Raw genomic sequence first — 12,492 nt, 5'->3', positions numbered from 1 at the left:
TCCTTTCAGAGACCCAGTCAAGAAGGTGTGAAGATAATTCACAGAATGAGAGAGTGTATTTCCAAATAATGCATTCAATAAGGATCTAGTAACCAGAATATGTAAAGAACTCTGACAACTCAATAAAAAGACAACCCAATTAACAATGGGCAAATGATTTAAACAGACATTTCTAAGAAGACATATGAATGGGCAATAAGCACATGAAAAGATGCTCAGCATCATTAGCTATTGGAGAAATGCAAATCAAAATCACAAAAAGATACTGCTATGCACCCACTAAGAAGGCTGCAACCTAGAAAGCAGCTAATAGCGGTGCTCATGAGGATGTGGAGAAATTGGAACCTTTGTATACTGCTGGTGGGAATGTCAAATGAGGCGGCCACTTGGGAAAACAGTCTGGCAGTTCTTCAGTATGTTGACTGCTAATAGATGTTATGGTTGCACAACTCTGTGAATACACTGTAAGTCCTTGGTTTGTATAATTTAAATGGGTGAATTACATGGTATGTAAATTATATCACAATAAAGCTGTTATTAAATGACATTTTACAAGCTTAGATATTTCTTAGTTTTCATTTTGACCAAAAATATTCTGAGTGAAATTACAACAGTATTACTTTATAGAATATGAACATGCGTAATTCTCTCAGCTGGAGTCCCAAAGTTAATTTCTGAGCCTCCCACCAAATGGGCTTAAAGAATGGGCTGGGAGCCTTGTTATTTCTATCACAACTGCTCTGCATTTCTTGGCCTATTCTTTTGCTATTTTATACTGAAAAGCTTCCTTTTTTCTCACCTTTCCTGTCACCTCCCTCGTAAAGATTAAGAAATTTGTTAATATCTCCTGTCACTTTAAAATATTCTAAATCATACTTGACTTTGAACTTCCAGAGTTGCGTTTTTGTAGAGTATTTCTTCCACTGTCATTCATTTGTGGAAAATTTTAAATTATTAAATCAGTTTTGTCCAGCTGTCTCCAGCCATCTGCCATTTATATAAGTATCTTCCTTGGAGTATGTAACTTGTTTTATTTATGTAGTAATGCTGTATGTAGCAGTAAATAATGAAGTTAAGAGAATAGACTTTCATTAATTTTTGGAAAGCCTAGAAGTTATAAAGTCTCTTTAAGAATAACAAATGAGTTAAATCCCCATAAGAAGGAGAAGTAAAGCTTTGATCTCTAGATTCTTGTCCTTTGAAAGCACCTGTATTGTGCATTTCATCTCCTGTGAATAAAAAGTTGGGGGAAAAAATCAAGTAGTTGTTGCCCACCAGTTTTCCTTGAAGATTAAAATTTCATGGAGTTGACAACATATTTGTATCGCTAGTGATCAAATGCTCATCTCAGAAGAGAGTTTGCAGGATTGCCTTTGGTTGTTATTGTATGAAATTAGATTGTGATACATCAGAGACAGGAAAAGTGGAAGAAGTTCTAGTTGGAACATATTTTTAAGACATCTCAGTAAGCTGAGAGTTTTTCTTAGATGAAATGGCACATGGTCCTTAATCTCCAAATGGCTTATTTTTCTGTTATCTTCAAGATCACCTAAGAAAATGCCTGTTGTGCTGTGTGGGTTCAGCTCTAGAGATTTTTGTCTACAGGCACTGATGACATTTATTAGGCAAGCAAGAAAAGATGATTATAAAGGGGTTTTGTAAGGATTTGGAGTACCTTTTTTCCTTTAGTATATAAATCATAATTTATTGTTAATGGCTTAAGTATTTTTGCTTAGGTTTTCATGTTAATTATGTAGAATATGCTAAGAATTCGAATCTGCCTTTCTTAGGAACGTAACTAAGTGAGTGTAAGACCACAGAACGTTAAGCCCAGAAGACAGAAGTATGTTTTGCCTATAATGATAATCAGTAGTTTTTCAAGTTAATATATTATACCCACAGAAGGGGTAATTTGATGTTTCTTCCTTAAATTAAGGTATTGCTAGAATGTGATCCAAAACTCTGTATTTTAATATTTAAATGCATTTTATGAAATTGTTAAAACACTGGTAACTTGGATGGGTGTTTGGTGAGGGTAGGAGGAAACTGTAGAAGTGAGGGTTCTGCATGGGGGGCTGACATCACTCTCTGCTTTGTTTATTTCTATGTTACTTGAATTTTACAACAGGCATTACTTTGATGACTAAAAATGATGTAAAATTAAAAATTAATGTCGTTATTGAATATTCATTAATTAATTGATAACTAATTCCAAGACAGTTTGTTGAGTTCATTCAGTTTGATAGTTTTTAAAAATGGATAGTGTATCTTTCCTTTGTTTCTATCACTGTATGTCTTGTTGATCTGTGTTTCCTTTTTCTAAAGTACTGCAGTTGTAGCTTGATTTCTTTGGGTAGGCAGAATTCTAAATTTGAGTTACAATTAAAGGGTTGTTCACGTGAGAAAAGATAGGCTTAGTATTAATTTTTAAAGGGAAACTAAATGTTTTTATTTGCTTGTATGTTAATATCTAAGTATACCTTCTTGGTTGAATAAATTGTTCCTCACAGAATGTGCAAATTAAGTTTGAATTAATGTAACTACAGAATTAGATAAAATCTTACCTGAGTACTGAGGATTTTGTGAAATGTTAGAACCTGGTGTATTGGGCATTATGAACATTAACCCAGGGAAGCAGTTAGGTTTGAAGGAAGGTTTGGGCAGGAGCTTGACAGATGCTGGCAACACATATTATTAGATGTTTCTGTGCCATTTTTATAGTCAAAGTGTGTTCATGGGAAAACTAAAGAATTTGGGACAGTTGACAAAATTAAGTCGTATTTTAGTAAATTAATTAAAAAGTTTCCATCAAGTTTCAGCATAGTCTGTGTGTTGGTGATAGAATTAGCACCACACTACTTGCAGTATTAAACAACAATCCTACAAGCTCCTGAAGGATTTGAACACTAAGACTAAATATAGTTGGATTTCCAAGTGATTCCAAGTGACTTGGATGCATTAACATTGAAGAGAATGAGAGGATTTTAAAATTCATTAGTATCACTTTTTTATAATTATGTATGACATTAAAAAGTGAATAGCTTCTCAATATCTGCTTTATAAGATACTTTATTATGGATTTGACAGCTTTGATCCAGAACAATTCTAGGCCTCAAAAGTGTTTGGGGTTAAAAAAAAACAAAAACAAAACTATTGAACTTGATTAATTTCTGTGCCATAACTCTATAAAAATGCTGTCAAGTAATTTAGAAGTTTAGGAGACTTAATTGTATGTGTTTGTTAACAGATATCAGTGGCATCATAAGCCAATTTGGAATTCAGTGATTGAAACATAGATATTGTAGTGTTTCCCAAAAATATGACAGTGTGTAATTTTAGAGCTTTTTCATGTGATCTCAATAAATAGAATGGAAGTCTATATTTTGACAAATGAAACAAAATTTCTGCTCTCCACAGGGAATACACTTTAAAATAATTGATGTAAATTATACATAATGGTAGGGTTTTTCATAATCTTGTATTTTTATTTGTATATATCATACTGGAAAAGAGTAAAAATTAAAGGATGACATTTTATTTTAGATAAAATGACATATCAGATCTCACATTCTTATTTGCTAGGGTGTTTCATTTATTGGGGTCTTAAAGTATATCTGTCCCCAAATATTTTAGGATAAAGGTTTAAACTGTTAAGCATCATTCTGTATAAATATAGACATACTTTAAAATTCCAATTTAAAAAATTCAAGGTTTTAGATTTAGAAAATTTTGTTTTGCCATTGTTCTTGCTGCTTTTTCACTTGCTGATCTCACCGATCTTCACTTTTTTATTTGTATGAGACTCTAAACATGCTTGAATCTGCCTTTTTCCTGCTAGACACATTTAGATGGTGGAGATTGTTATTCATGTTGCAATGTGCACACATTAAAATATCCAAAATGGACAGCAGGAATCAAAGTGTTGCCTCTTCCTTTGTTTGTCATTTACCCTGGTAAGGGATGTGATAACCTAGTACATGTTAAACATATAATTGTTTCAAAGTATGTGGACTTTCCACTTTGGTTGGATAAAGTAATTTGTAAGAAACATAGTTTTAAATTCATATGTGTATCAGGATCTAAGCAGGAACACCAAAACCACTTCAAGTATTTACAACAGAAAATTTAATGCAGGGAATTGGTGATAACAGGCAGTGGTGTTGCTGAGAGCCAAGCAAGGCGCAGAAAGGTGACCCAGAGATTAGCAGTAGCAGGAAGACACTGCTACCCTGTGCTGAAGAGGAAAGGGGGCCCAGGGGTCAGGGCTACCCAGAACCCTGACAACATCAAGAGCAGCTAGAGCAGCTTCCAAAAAGCAGAGCCATGGAAGAGAGAGGAGAGGTTTGGGGGGGAAATGCCCTTGCTTCTTTATCCCCCCAGCTCCAGTCTCTTGTTACTGGCTGAACCCAGTTGGAGACCAGCTGAGCCTGCAGGAGCCAGCCTCCTGCAATACAGAGCAGAACAGGTGGAGGGCGAGGAACGGAGGTGAGGGCAAGCAGGCGCAGATGAAACAGCAATATTGAGAAGTTCCTTCTCTTGACAGTTTATGTCCATCTTCATCTTGATCTCCTTTGAATATGTCCCTGGACAAATTAACAATAGAAAACGACAATGGCACTCAGTTCTGTGGATGTGAAGGCCCTCTGGCTGGCATCATTGATGTTCCTTTCTCCTCATCCCTCCATGCCATCCCAAGCTGTTTCTCAGTGAAAGACTGGTCTTCTCTGCCAGTGTAGAACTTCTTTTTGGCTAACAGCACATAATTAGCTTGTATCTCCTGCTACAAACCTCTAAACAGGCATAGAATGTAGTCATTTGGGGGAATGCCCTAACTGACATTCTCTAAGATGACTGAGATCAGCTAAGCCTCTGAAATAAATTCATATAGTAGGAAGACTCTCATTTAGATGTCGGAAGAAGAGTGTTATGCCTGTCACTTTTGAAATTGAGCTTGGATGATTTCTCCTGATTAATTTATGTCCCTTTAGAGAAAGCAACGACTGTTGAGGAAGAATAAACTTTTTTTTTTTTTTTGCTACAGTTACAAAATAAGGGATGTAATCTAACTTAAGTATTCAGAGCATAGAGCCTTGTATGAAGTGGACATCCAGTAAAATGTTTGATTAAATTTGTAGTGAATGTACTGTGAAAAGTTGATCATTGGCTTTGGGCTTTGAGAACTAGATATAGGAGTTTATAGCTGGAAGACTAAGAAATCTCCTAAAACAGTCCCGTTGATTTACAGAAAAGGAGGCTGGCATTTCTATTTTTATTTTCAGGAAATTCAAATTTAGAAAAATAAAATGCTTAAATTAACCTTAAAAACAACTATTTTTTAGATTACAAAAGTCTTGTAGAATATAAAAAAAGATGAGTTTGTGTGTGTGTCCCAGCGTGAAAGTCTGTAATTAATTCTACTCCCAGAAGTTGATGCAGCAAATATTTATGGAGCCTCTACTGTGTGCTAGGTAGTGGTCTAGGCACTGGGGAAGTATTAGCAGACGAAACAGTTGAAATATTTCTTCTTACAGCACTTTACTCCTAATGGAAAGGGAAATAGGCAGTAAATATATGTGTCAGGTGGCGGTAAGTGCTGTGAAGAGAGATGAAGGAGAACTAGAGTGGATTTTCTATGTTATGTGGGTCCAGGGAAGCCCTCTGACAGTGATCAGGGGAGTAAGAGGGTGAGCTGTCTGGTACTCTGGGGAAGCGGGTAATTCTGGGCAAAGGGAAGGGTTAGCAATACGTTCTATTAACAGGCTGACATATATGTCTCCAGATTTTTTGTATTGGACTTTTAAATAAAATAACTATTGTTTATACTGTGCCTACTTTTGCCTTTCACTTAACAGTCTATCTTCCTTTGTCTTTTTAATAGTTGTGTATAACATTTCATTCTGTGGATATACCTTAACTCTTTACCCAGTTCTCCATCGATGGACATTCAGGCTGTTTCCAGTTTCTAATATTAGAGAGAGTGTTGCCATAAACAGCCTCATACATGCATGGAAACACTTGTATGGGTGTTTCTCTAGGACAGTGGTTCTTTTGTTTGTTTGTTTTGAGACAGAGTCTTGATCTGTCACCCAGGCTGGAGTGCAGTGATGCCATCTCGGCTCACTGCAAACTCCGCCTCCCGGGTTCACACCATTCTCCTGCCTCAGCCTCCTGAGTAGCGGGGACTACAGGCGCCCGCCACCACGCCTGGCTAATTTTTTTGTTTTTTGTTTTTTTTTAGTAGAGATGGGGTTTCACCGTGTTAGCCAGAATGATGTCGATCTCCTGACCTCGTGATTTGCCCACCTTGGCCTCCCAAAGTGCTGGGATTACAGGCGTGAGCCACTGCACCCCGCCTGTGGTTCTTAACCCACTTTAAAGGGCTTAAGGAAATACTGAAGCTCAGGTCCCATTCAGACTAGTTTTTGTATTAGGGTCTCCGGGGAGGGGATCCAGGCTTTGGTATTTTTCAAAATCTCAGGTGGTTACAATATGTAGTCAGGCTTGAGAACCACTGCTGTAGGATTGTTCTTAGAAGTAGACTTATTGAGTCAGTGAAAACATTGTACATTTTAGTAGATACTGTAACATTATTCTCTATATTCTTTAGGATTAGGAGTGACTGCCAGTAATAGAAACCTAAGGTAATATTGGGTTAAACAAGATAGTTTATTTGTAATGTAAATATCTAGACATAGGCAACCCGGAGCTGGTATGGCAGTTTTGTTCCATGAAGTCCTCAGTTGCCCAGGTCCCTTCTAGCTTTTGTTTTGGCTGAACTGAAAGTAAGCTCTTAGCCCAAAACTCCAAGGTGGAGGGTAGGGATCCTGCCATGAAGTCCAACGTTCCAGGCAGCAGAATGAAGGAAAGGTGGAAAATCAGCAAAAGGTACAGATCAGCTATCCTTTGGAAAAATGCTTGGAAACTTCCACAAAACACTGCCACTTGTATCCCATTGGCCAGAACTTGGTCATGAGCCCACACCCAGCCACAGGAAGGCTGGGAAACAGGCTTTTGTCTGGGTGACCTGTGTACCCTGAAGAAAACCGGGGCTGGTTTTATATGAAAGAAGAGAAGGACAGATAGTGGCAGCCACCAACGGTCTCTTCCACGTCTTCCATGAAAGCTGTAGGAACCTGCCCTCCTACCTAAGACCATGAGGGTGCATTGTCCATACCTAGTCATTCACAACTGCAGAGTCAGCCAAAAGCTTCAGTGCAGAGATTAAAACTTCAGATAATATGTTGGTACAGGGAGAGGCAAAACAGACTTAAATCAGATGCAGGAATGATGCCGGAGAGTTGTAAACTTTATCATGTGCCAGAAAATAATAAAGGTGCAGGAGGCCAGTGTTCTAATTAGACACATTTTGTCTCTGCTTGATGTTTCAGCTGTCATCCTGGAGGGTCTTTATCACCTTCAGCATGGCAGTTGTTACTTAATTGCTAACATACTCAAGTTTGTGTTAATATTAATGCTGCCCACCCTCACTTGAACATACTCATCAAAGATATCTTAATACATAATTTTTATGTTTTAAGTTAAAAATTTTTTAAATTAAGAAATGAAGGCTGGGTACAGTGGCTCAAACCTGTAATCCCAGCACTTTGGGAGGCCGAGGCAGGAGGATTACTTGAGGTTAGGAGTTCGAGACAGCCTGGCCAACATGGTGAAATCCCATCTCTACTAAAAATACAAAAATTAGCCTGGTGTGGTGGCACACACCTGTAATCCCAGCTACTTGGGAGGCTGAGGCAGGAGACTCGCTTTAACTTGAGAGGTGGACGTTGCAGTGAGGTGAGACAGCGCCACTGCACTCCAGCCTGGGCGACAGAGCAAGACTCTTGTCTCAAAAAAAAAAAAAAAAAAAAAGGAAACAAAAAGTTTTGATATGTGACATTTTACAAATCAGTATTTTTTGTCGTTGCAGTGGATGAGGATCGCAGTACGGAACCTGACCGATTGCAGGTGTTTCACAAGAGAGCCATCATGCCTTACGGTGTTTATAAGAAACAGCAGAAAGACCCAAGTGAGGAGGCCGCTGTTCTGCAGTACGCCAGCCTGGTGGGGCAGAAGTGCTCCGAGCGGATGCTGCTGTTCAGAAACTGACCTGTTCGCCTCTGCCGGGGGTTCCTGTGTTGTGCTGATGATTTGTGCCAGGATACATATTCAGTACCTGTGGGGAAATAACTGTCACCACCCACAGATTAGACATTTTTTATTTTGACTATCTGTGGCTTTTAAAAAATATTTTGTGGCAATGTATCTGTGAGAATCTCATAGTTAATATAAAGATTTTAAAACTGCATTATGACCTAGCCCCCATAATTGGGGTTTATCATTTTGGAGGATTCTTTCTAGAGCAAGATATGCTCAAATTCTCCTGTTTGTATTTTGTAAAATGAAGAAGTGAATCTAAGTAACTTAATCACAGTTGTGCATTTTTTTTGGTTCTGTTAGAGAAATTAAAACAGACTGTTTCCTCAGGCCCATTTTAAACTGAACTTATGCTAGGAAACCTTAAGTATGGGGAAGGTAGAAAGTTCATTTCATCACTTAGAAAATATGTCTTCTCAAGAACAAAACTGTTCTTGAGTTTTGTTCAATATGAAATTGCTGCCAAATGTTATGTAGTTTAATAAAGAACTTGAAAAAATAAAACATTAAAATGGATCTTGTGTTAGCATCAGGTATCCATTTGTTCAGGACAGTCCTGTTCATGTCTGTTGTCTTGGCATAGTTTTTTCCCCTAGAATATAGTACTCCCTTTTACTCTAACAAATATCCCAGTTTGGACAATAAAATACATAATTACTCTAGTTATATTATTTGCTTTATTTCTAAAAATGTAAGAAATTGAATTTTTTAAAGAAAAATGTTGGTTCCTGCCTTGATCTAAGCCTCATCCAAAGGAAATAGTCACTAGTTTTTTATCTTACAACTCAGGACATTTGTCTTTGGTTATTAATGGAAATTAGTATGTGATTACTTTCATAGTTATGCCACAAATCACATTGAAGAAGGAATCATTCTGACCTCTGTTCCAGGACAAGAGCTAGAACAATCCATTTCTTGTCCTTTGATTTGAGAGTCACAGTCAGGGTGGCTTCTGCCACCCTTAGTAACTCAGAGCAGAGGCCAGCCCCCTCCTTCCCTCTCACTTTCTTTCGCTGAGTCCTTTGCCCATCTGTCAAGGTGGCAGGCACTGTGCTGGGTACAGGAGGACAGTCAGACATGTCCCTTCTTAGCTATAGTCGAGCTGTCTGGGAAACAGGATGAAAAACAGGAGGGTTATTTTCTTGTGCCCTCTTTGTCAGCTGATCCCCTCTTCTGCTACCAGCTATTTGGCCAGCAAGCTGTTTTTAGTCCCCACTTTGCCCATTTTTCTGTTTTGGTTCATCGTTTCTTAAAAGCCATGTTATAAAACGTGGTAGTTTGAATGCTGTTGCTAATTTTAAACTTTCCTCTAAAATGTACTGAATGTTGACAAAAATTTGAAAATATCCTCAGCTAACTGGAATAAAAAGGATCATAAAACAATGATTTTAAAACTGAAATCTCTAGAAACTCAACATCCAAATCAGCCGTATTTCTTCATTCAGAGTGTGTGTGTCACACCTGCCAAGGTGCCGCGTACTCTGCTAACCGAGCTAGAGTAGTGAGCAAAGCCATTTTCTCTGATCACAAGATGTTACATTTTTCTGGGATTTTGACCTGCAAAATAGTCTCGTAAGAGCATTTGAGAGACTTACTTGGAACTGCCTTCAGAATCTATAGAGCCTTTTTTCTCTTTTTCCTCTAAAATGAAAAGAGCTTCATTTTATGATTATAACAAAAGTGATACTGTAAGCAGTTAGAACATTAAGAAGTATAAATAAAAAGTAAAAATCATCTACATCCTACCATACTCAGAAGGAGAAAAGAACTGTCATGTATGTATACACACATACCTGTGTAATTTTAATATAAATAGAATTATGTTCTACATGCTGTTTTATTTCCTCAACAGTAAATTATGGACATGTCTGAAATGCGAAATAAATTTCAAAATAAGGCTTCAGAAAGTGTAGTAAGTAATCTCTGCATTATTAAAAATAAGCAGGGTAGGGCTGGTACTTGGCTCCCTCAGCATTTGAATGTCCAGCTTGATGTTATCACTGTATCTTCCCTCCATTTGTCTTTGTGATTAGCATGTAAAATGGTATTCATAAAGATCACAACCTTTGAATATCAGATGAAGAGAAAACTTGACTCCAACATCTTACCACAACTCTGGTTTCTTCCTGCAGAATTCATTTTCAGAGGAAAATGATGAATCATCCTTGTCTGTGAACCACTGTGCTTTCCTTGAGGGTGGCATTGTAGGTTGACACCAGCAAAGACTCAGAGTGACTTGAGCATTGGAGATCCTTCTACTTGGCTGCTGTATTCATGCATTATGTTGGTTTGAGAATAGCTAGTGTATTGATCCAAGTAGTCAAAGTGTCTTAAAAGGACACCTATTTGTCCTTTTGAGCCCCAGCTGAGTGAATACTGATAGTGGACTAGAAAAGCATAGTCAAGAAAAGTGACCCACCTTGTTACTTGACCAGCAGTCTAGCTGAGAGATCTGATTTTATGTTCGTGGCTTTCTGTAAAGAAAGACACAAGGACTTTTCAAAGACAGTTTATATCTTTGTAAGGCACGAAGCTTTGCATTTGTAATCTTAGTGTTGTGTCCCCTTCTGATTTTCAAATACATCACACCTGCCTTCCTGTTTTGGGAGCAAAGATGTAATTTCAATTCCCCTTGCTACCATCCTTATTTAAATTATTTCCATTCTAAGAGATTTTTGTTATTTTTTTAAATGTAATCTGAGCACTTTTTTGTATTCTAAAAGATAGATGATATCAGATAAATATATTGTTCATTTGATTAAAATTATTTAGATAAATATTACTATGTTGACTTTTAAATAGCTTTATCCTATTTTTCATTCATTTTGCAAATATTTGTTGTGTGTAGTTTCTTAACGTGTCAGAATCTATTATGTAAAAGAACCTTTTCAGATTTCTGAACAGTATATGCTTTGATTTTATAGGCTTTATATTATTTCAGTATGAATAAAGATAAGGAATATGAAACAGTTAACTAAAATGTATCTGTCATTGCTAACTTGAAAAATGAAGTAGAAACAGTTGGAAAAATGTTTGAATTAGAAGTTATTCAAGTGCACACTCTTTTCTAAAAGAAAGCCAATGACTATAAGGCAAAAGAAGTTTGACTGCATGTGGTATTTTCTGCTCTTGTATATGCTTTTTGAACAAGCTATTTGATAAAGCCTGAATGGAAAAAATAAAGCTGTTTCTATCTGCAGTGGCTCTTGGTGGTCATTACTTAAAAGACATATGTTTTCATCTTTAAATTCCTGAACACATTTCACCTGCTGTGAATATGTAGAAAACAGAGGTAAAACATTGGCTATGTGAGTCATAAAATTTAATTTTCACTAAATGGAGTTCCAGACCATGTGGTTATCTAAATCAAAGTACGGTGGATTCCTTTCTCAGAAAGAGAGTAAAGTCAATCCCATTTTAAGCCAAAAGTCTGGATTTTCACAAGATAAATTAGGGAATAGACTTTTATAACCCAAAGGGATTCAAAATAGGACTTTATCAAATTCAAATATAATTTATCTTAGAACGTTTACAGAGAAATTTTCAAAAATATAAAGTGTGCTTTAATTGTTCATAATAGTCTGTGGTATATTTATGCAATACATTTACTAGTGTTTTATCTCTTTACAGTAAAGAGGCTCCTGGTAGGTTGGTGATAAAATGAATCCTATTTCCAAGTGATTTAAATATTAGTTACAATTCCCACTGACATTTTTTTCCTCCAGAACGGACTTAGCCTTTTCTTAGTTGAAATGGACAGTGTTCATCAGGAAACATTTAGACAATATAGAAAAGAATATTGAAGAAAAGTAAAAACACTTTTAATCCCATCGGCAACAACTCCTGACTACCTTTCACGTTTCAGTGTAGACTAAGAATTAAAGTTGCTGTAGACGTTTTGTTTCCCAAGTTTTTATTAGAGCTTCAAAATAGCTTGCATGCATATAGAGAGCGTGGTTTCCTCATCACATCTCTTCATCTGCAATATGAAGAAGCAATTCTAAATTAAAAGTGCTGTTTTTAAAAGTTAGTATAACAGCTCTTACTATTACATGGCATTTGTAATACCACTCGAAATGAAGCATTTCAGCCATCTTAGGGGCATTCTTCACTTGTCTGGCATGTATAAAGCAGACTGTTAGTGACTAGCACAAGTATTTTTGTTTCTTTGATCATTAAAGTTTGATTAAATGCAATATTTTTAAAAAGTGGTTTTAAAGATTTATTTATTTTGAGGTTACAGGCTAGAGTCATTATAAGAAAAAGGTCCTTTGGGAGGCCAAGGCAGGAGGATTGCTTGAGGCTGGGAGTTCCAGACAAGCCTGGACAACATAGTGA

The 12,492-nt window shown here is 36.8% G+C and overlaps 1 protein-coding gene across 33 annotated transcripts in view; it reads left to right on the top strand.

The window, feature by feature from the left end:
* The window catches only part of ATE1 (arginyltransferase 1), a 187,536-nt gene extending 176,183 nt beyond the window's left edge, over positions 1 to 11,353 (top strand). For 28 of the 33 annotated variants that reach the window (XR_010147044.1, XR_010147043.1, XR_010147046.1 and 25 more), the window contains one exon: positions 7,928 to 11,353. Coding sequence is in view for 22 of the 33 variants with exons in the window: in XM_009459361.5 (XP_009457636.1) it covers positions 7,928 to 8,224 (297 nt within the window). In the remaining 11 variants the exon portion in view is untranslated. The remainder of the gene's footprint in view (positions 1 to 7,927) is intronic. The other 5 variants (XR_010147047.1, XM_063782204.1, XM_063782205.1 and 2 more) reach the window with 1 other exon arrangement.
* Positions 11,354 to 12,492: the final 1,139 nt, after the last annotated feature.

This window comes from Pan troglodytes, chromosome 8 (genome assembly GCF_028858775.2).
Source record: "Pan troglodytes isolate AG18354 chromosome 8, NHGRI_mPanTro3-v2.0_pri, whole genome shotgun sequence".
Lineage (NCBI taxonomy): Eukaryota > Metazoa > Chordata > Mammalia > Primates > Hominidae > Pan > Pan troglodytes.
This window is presented reverse-complemented; position numbering and strand designations above follow the sequence as displayed.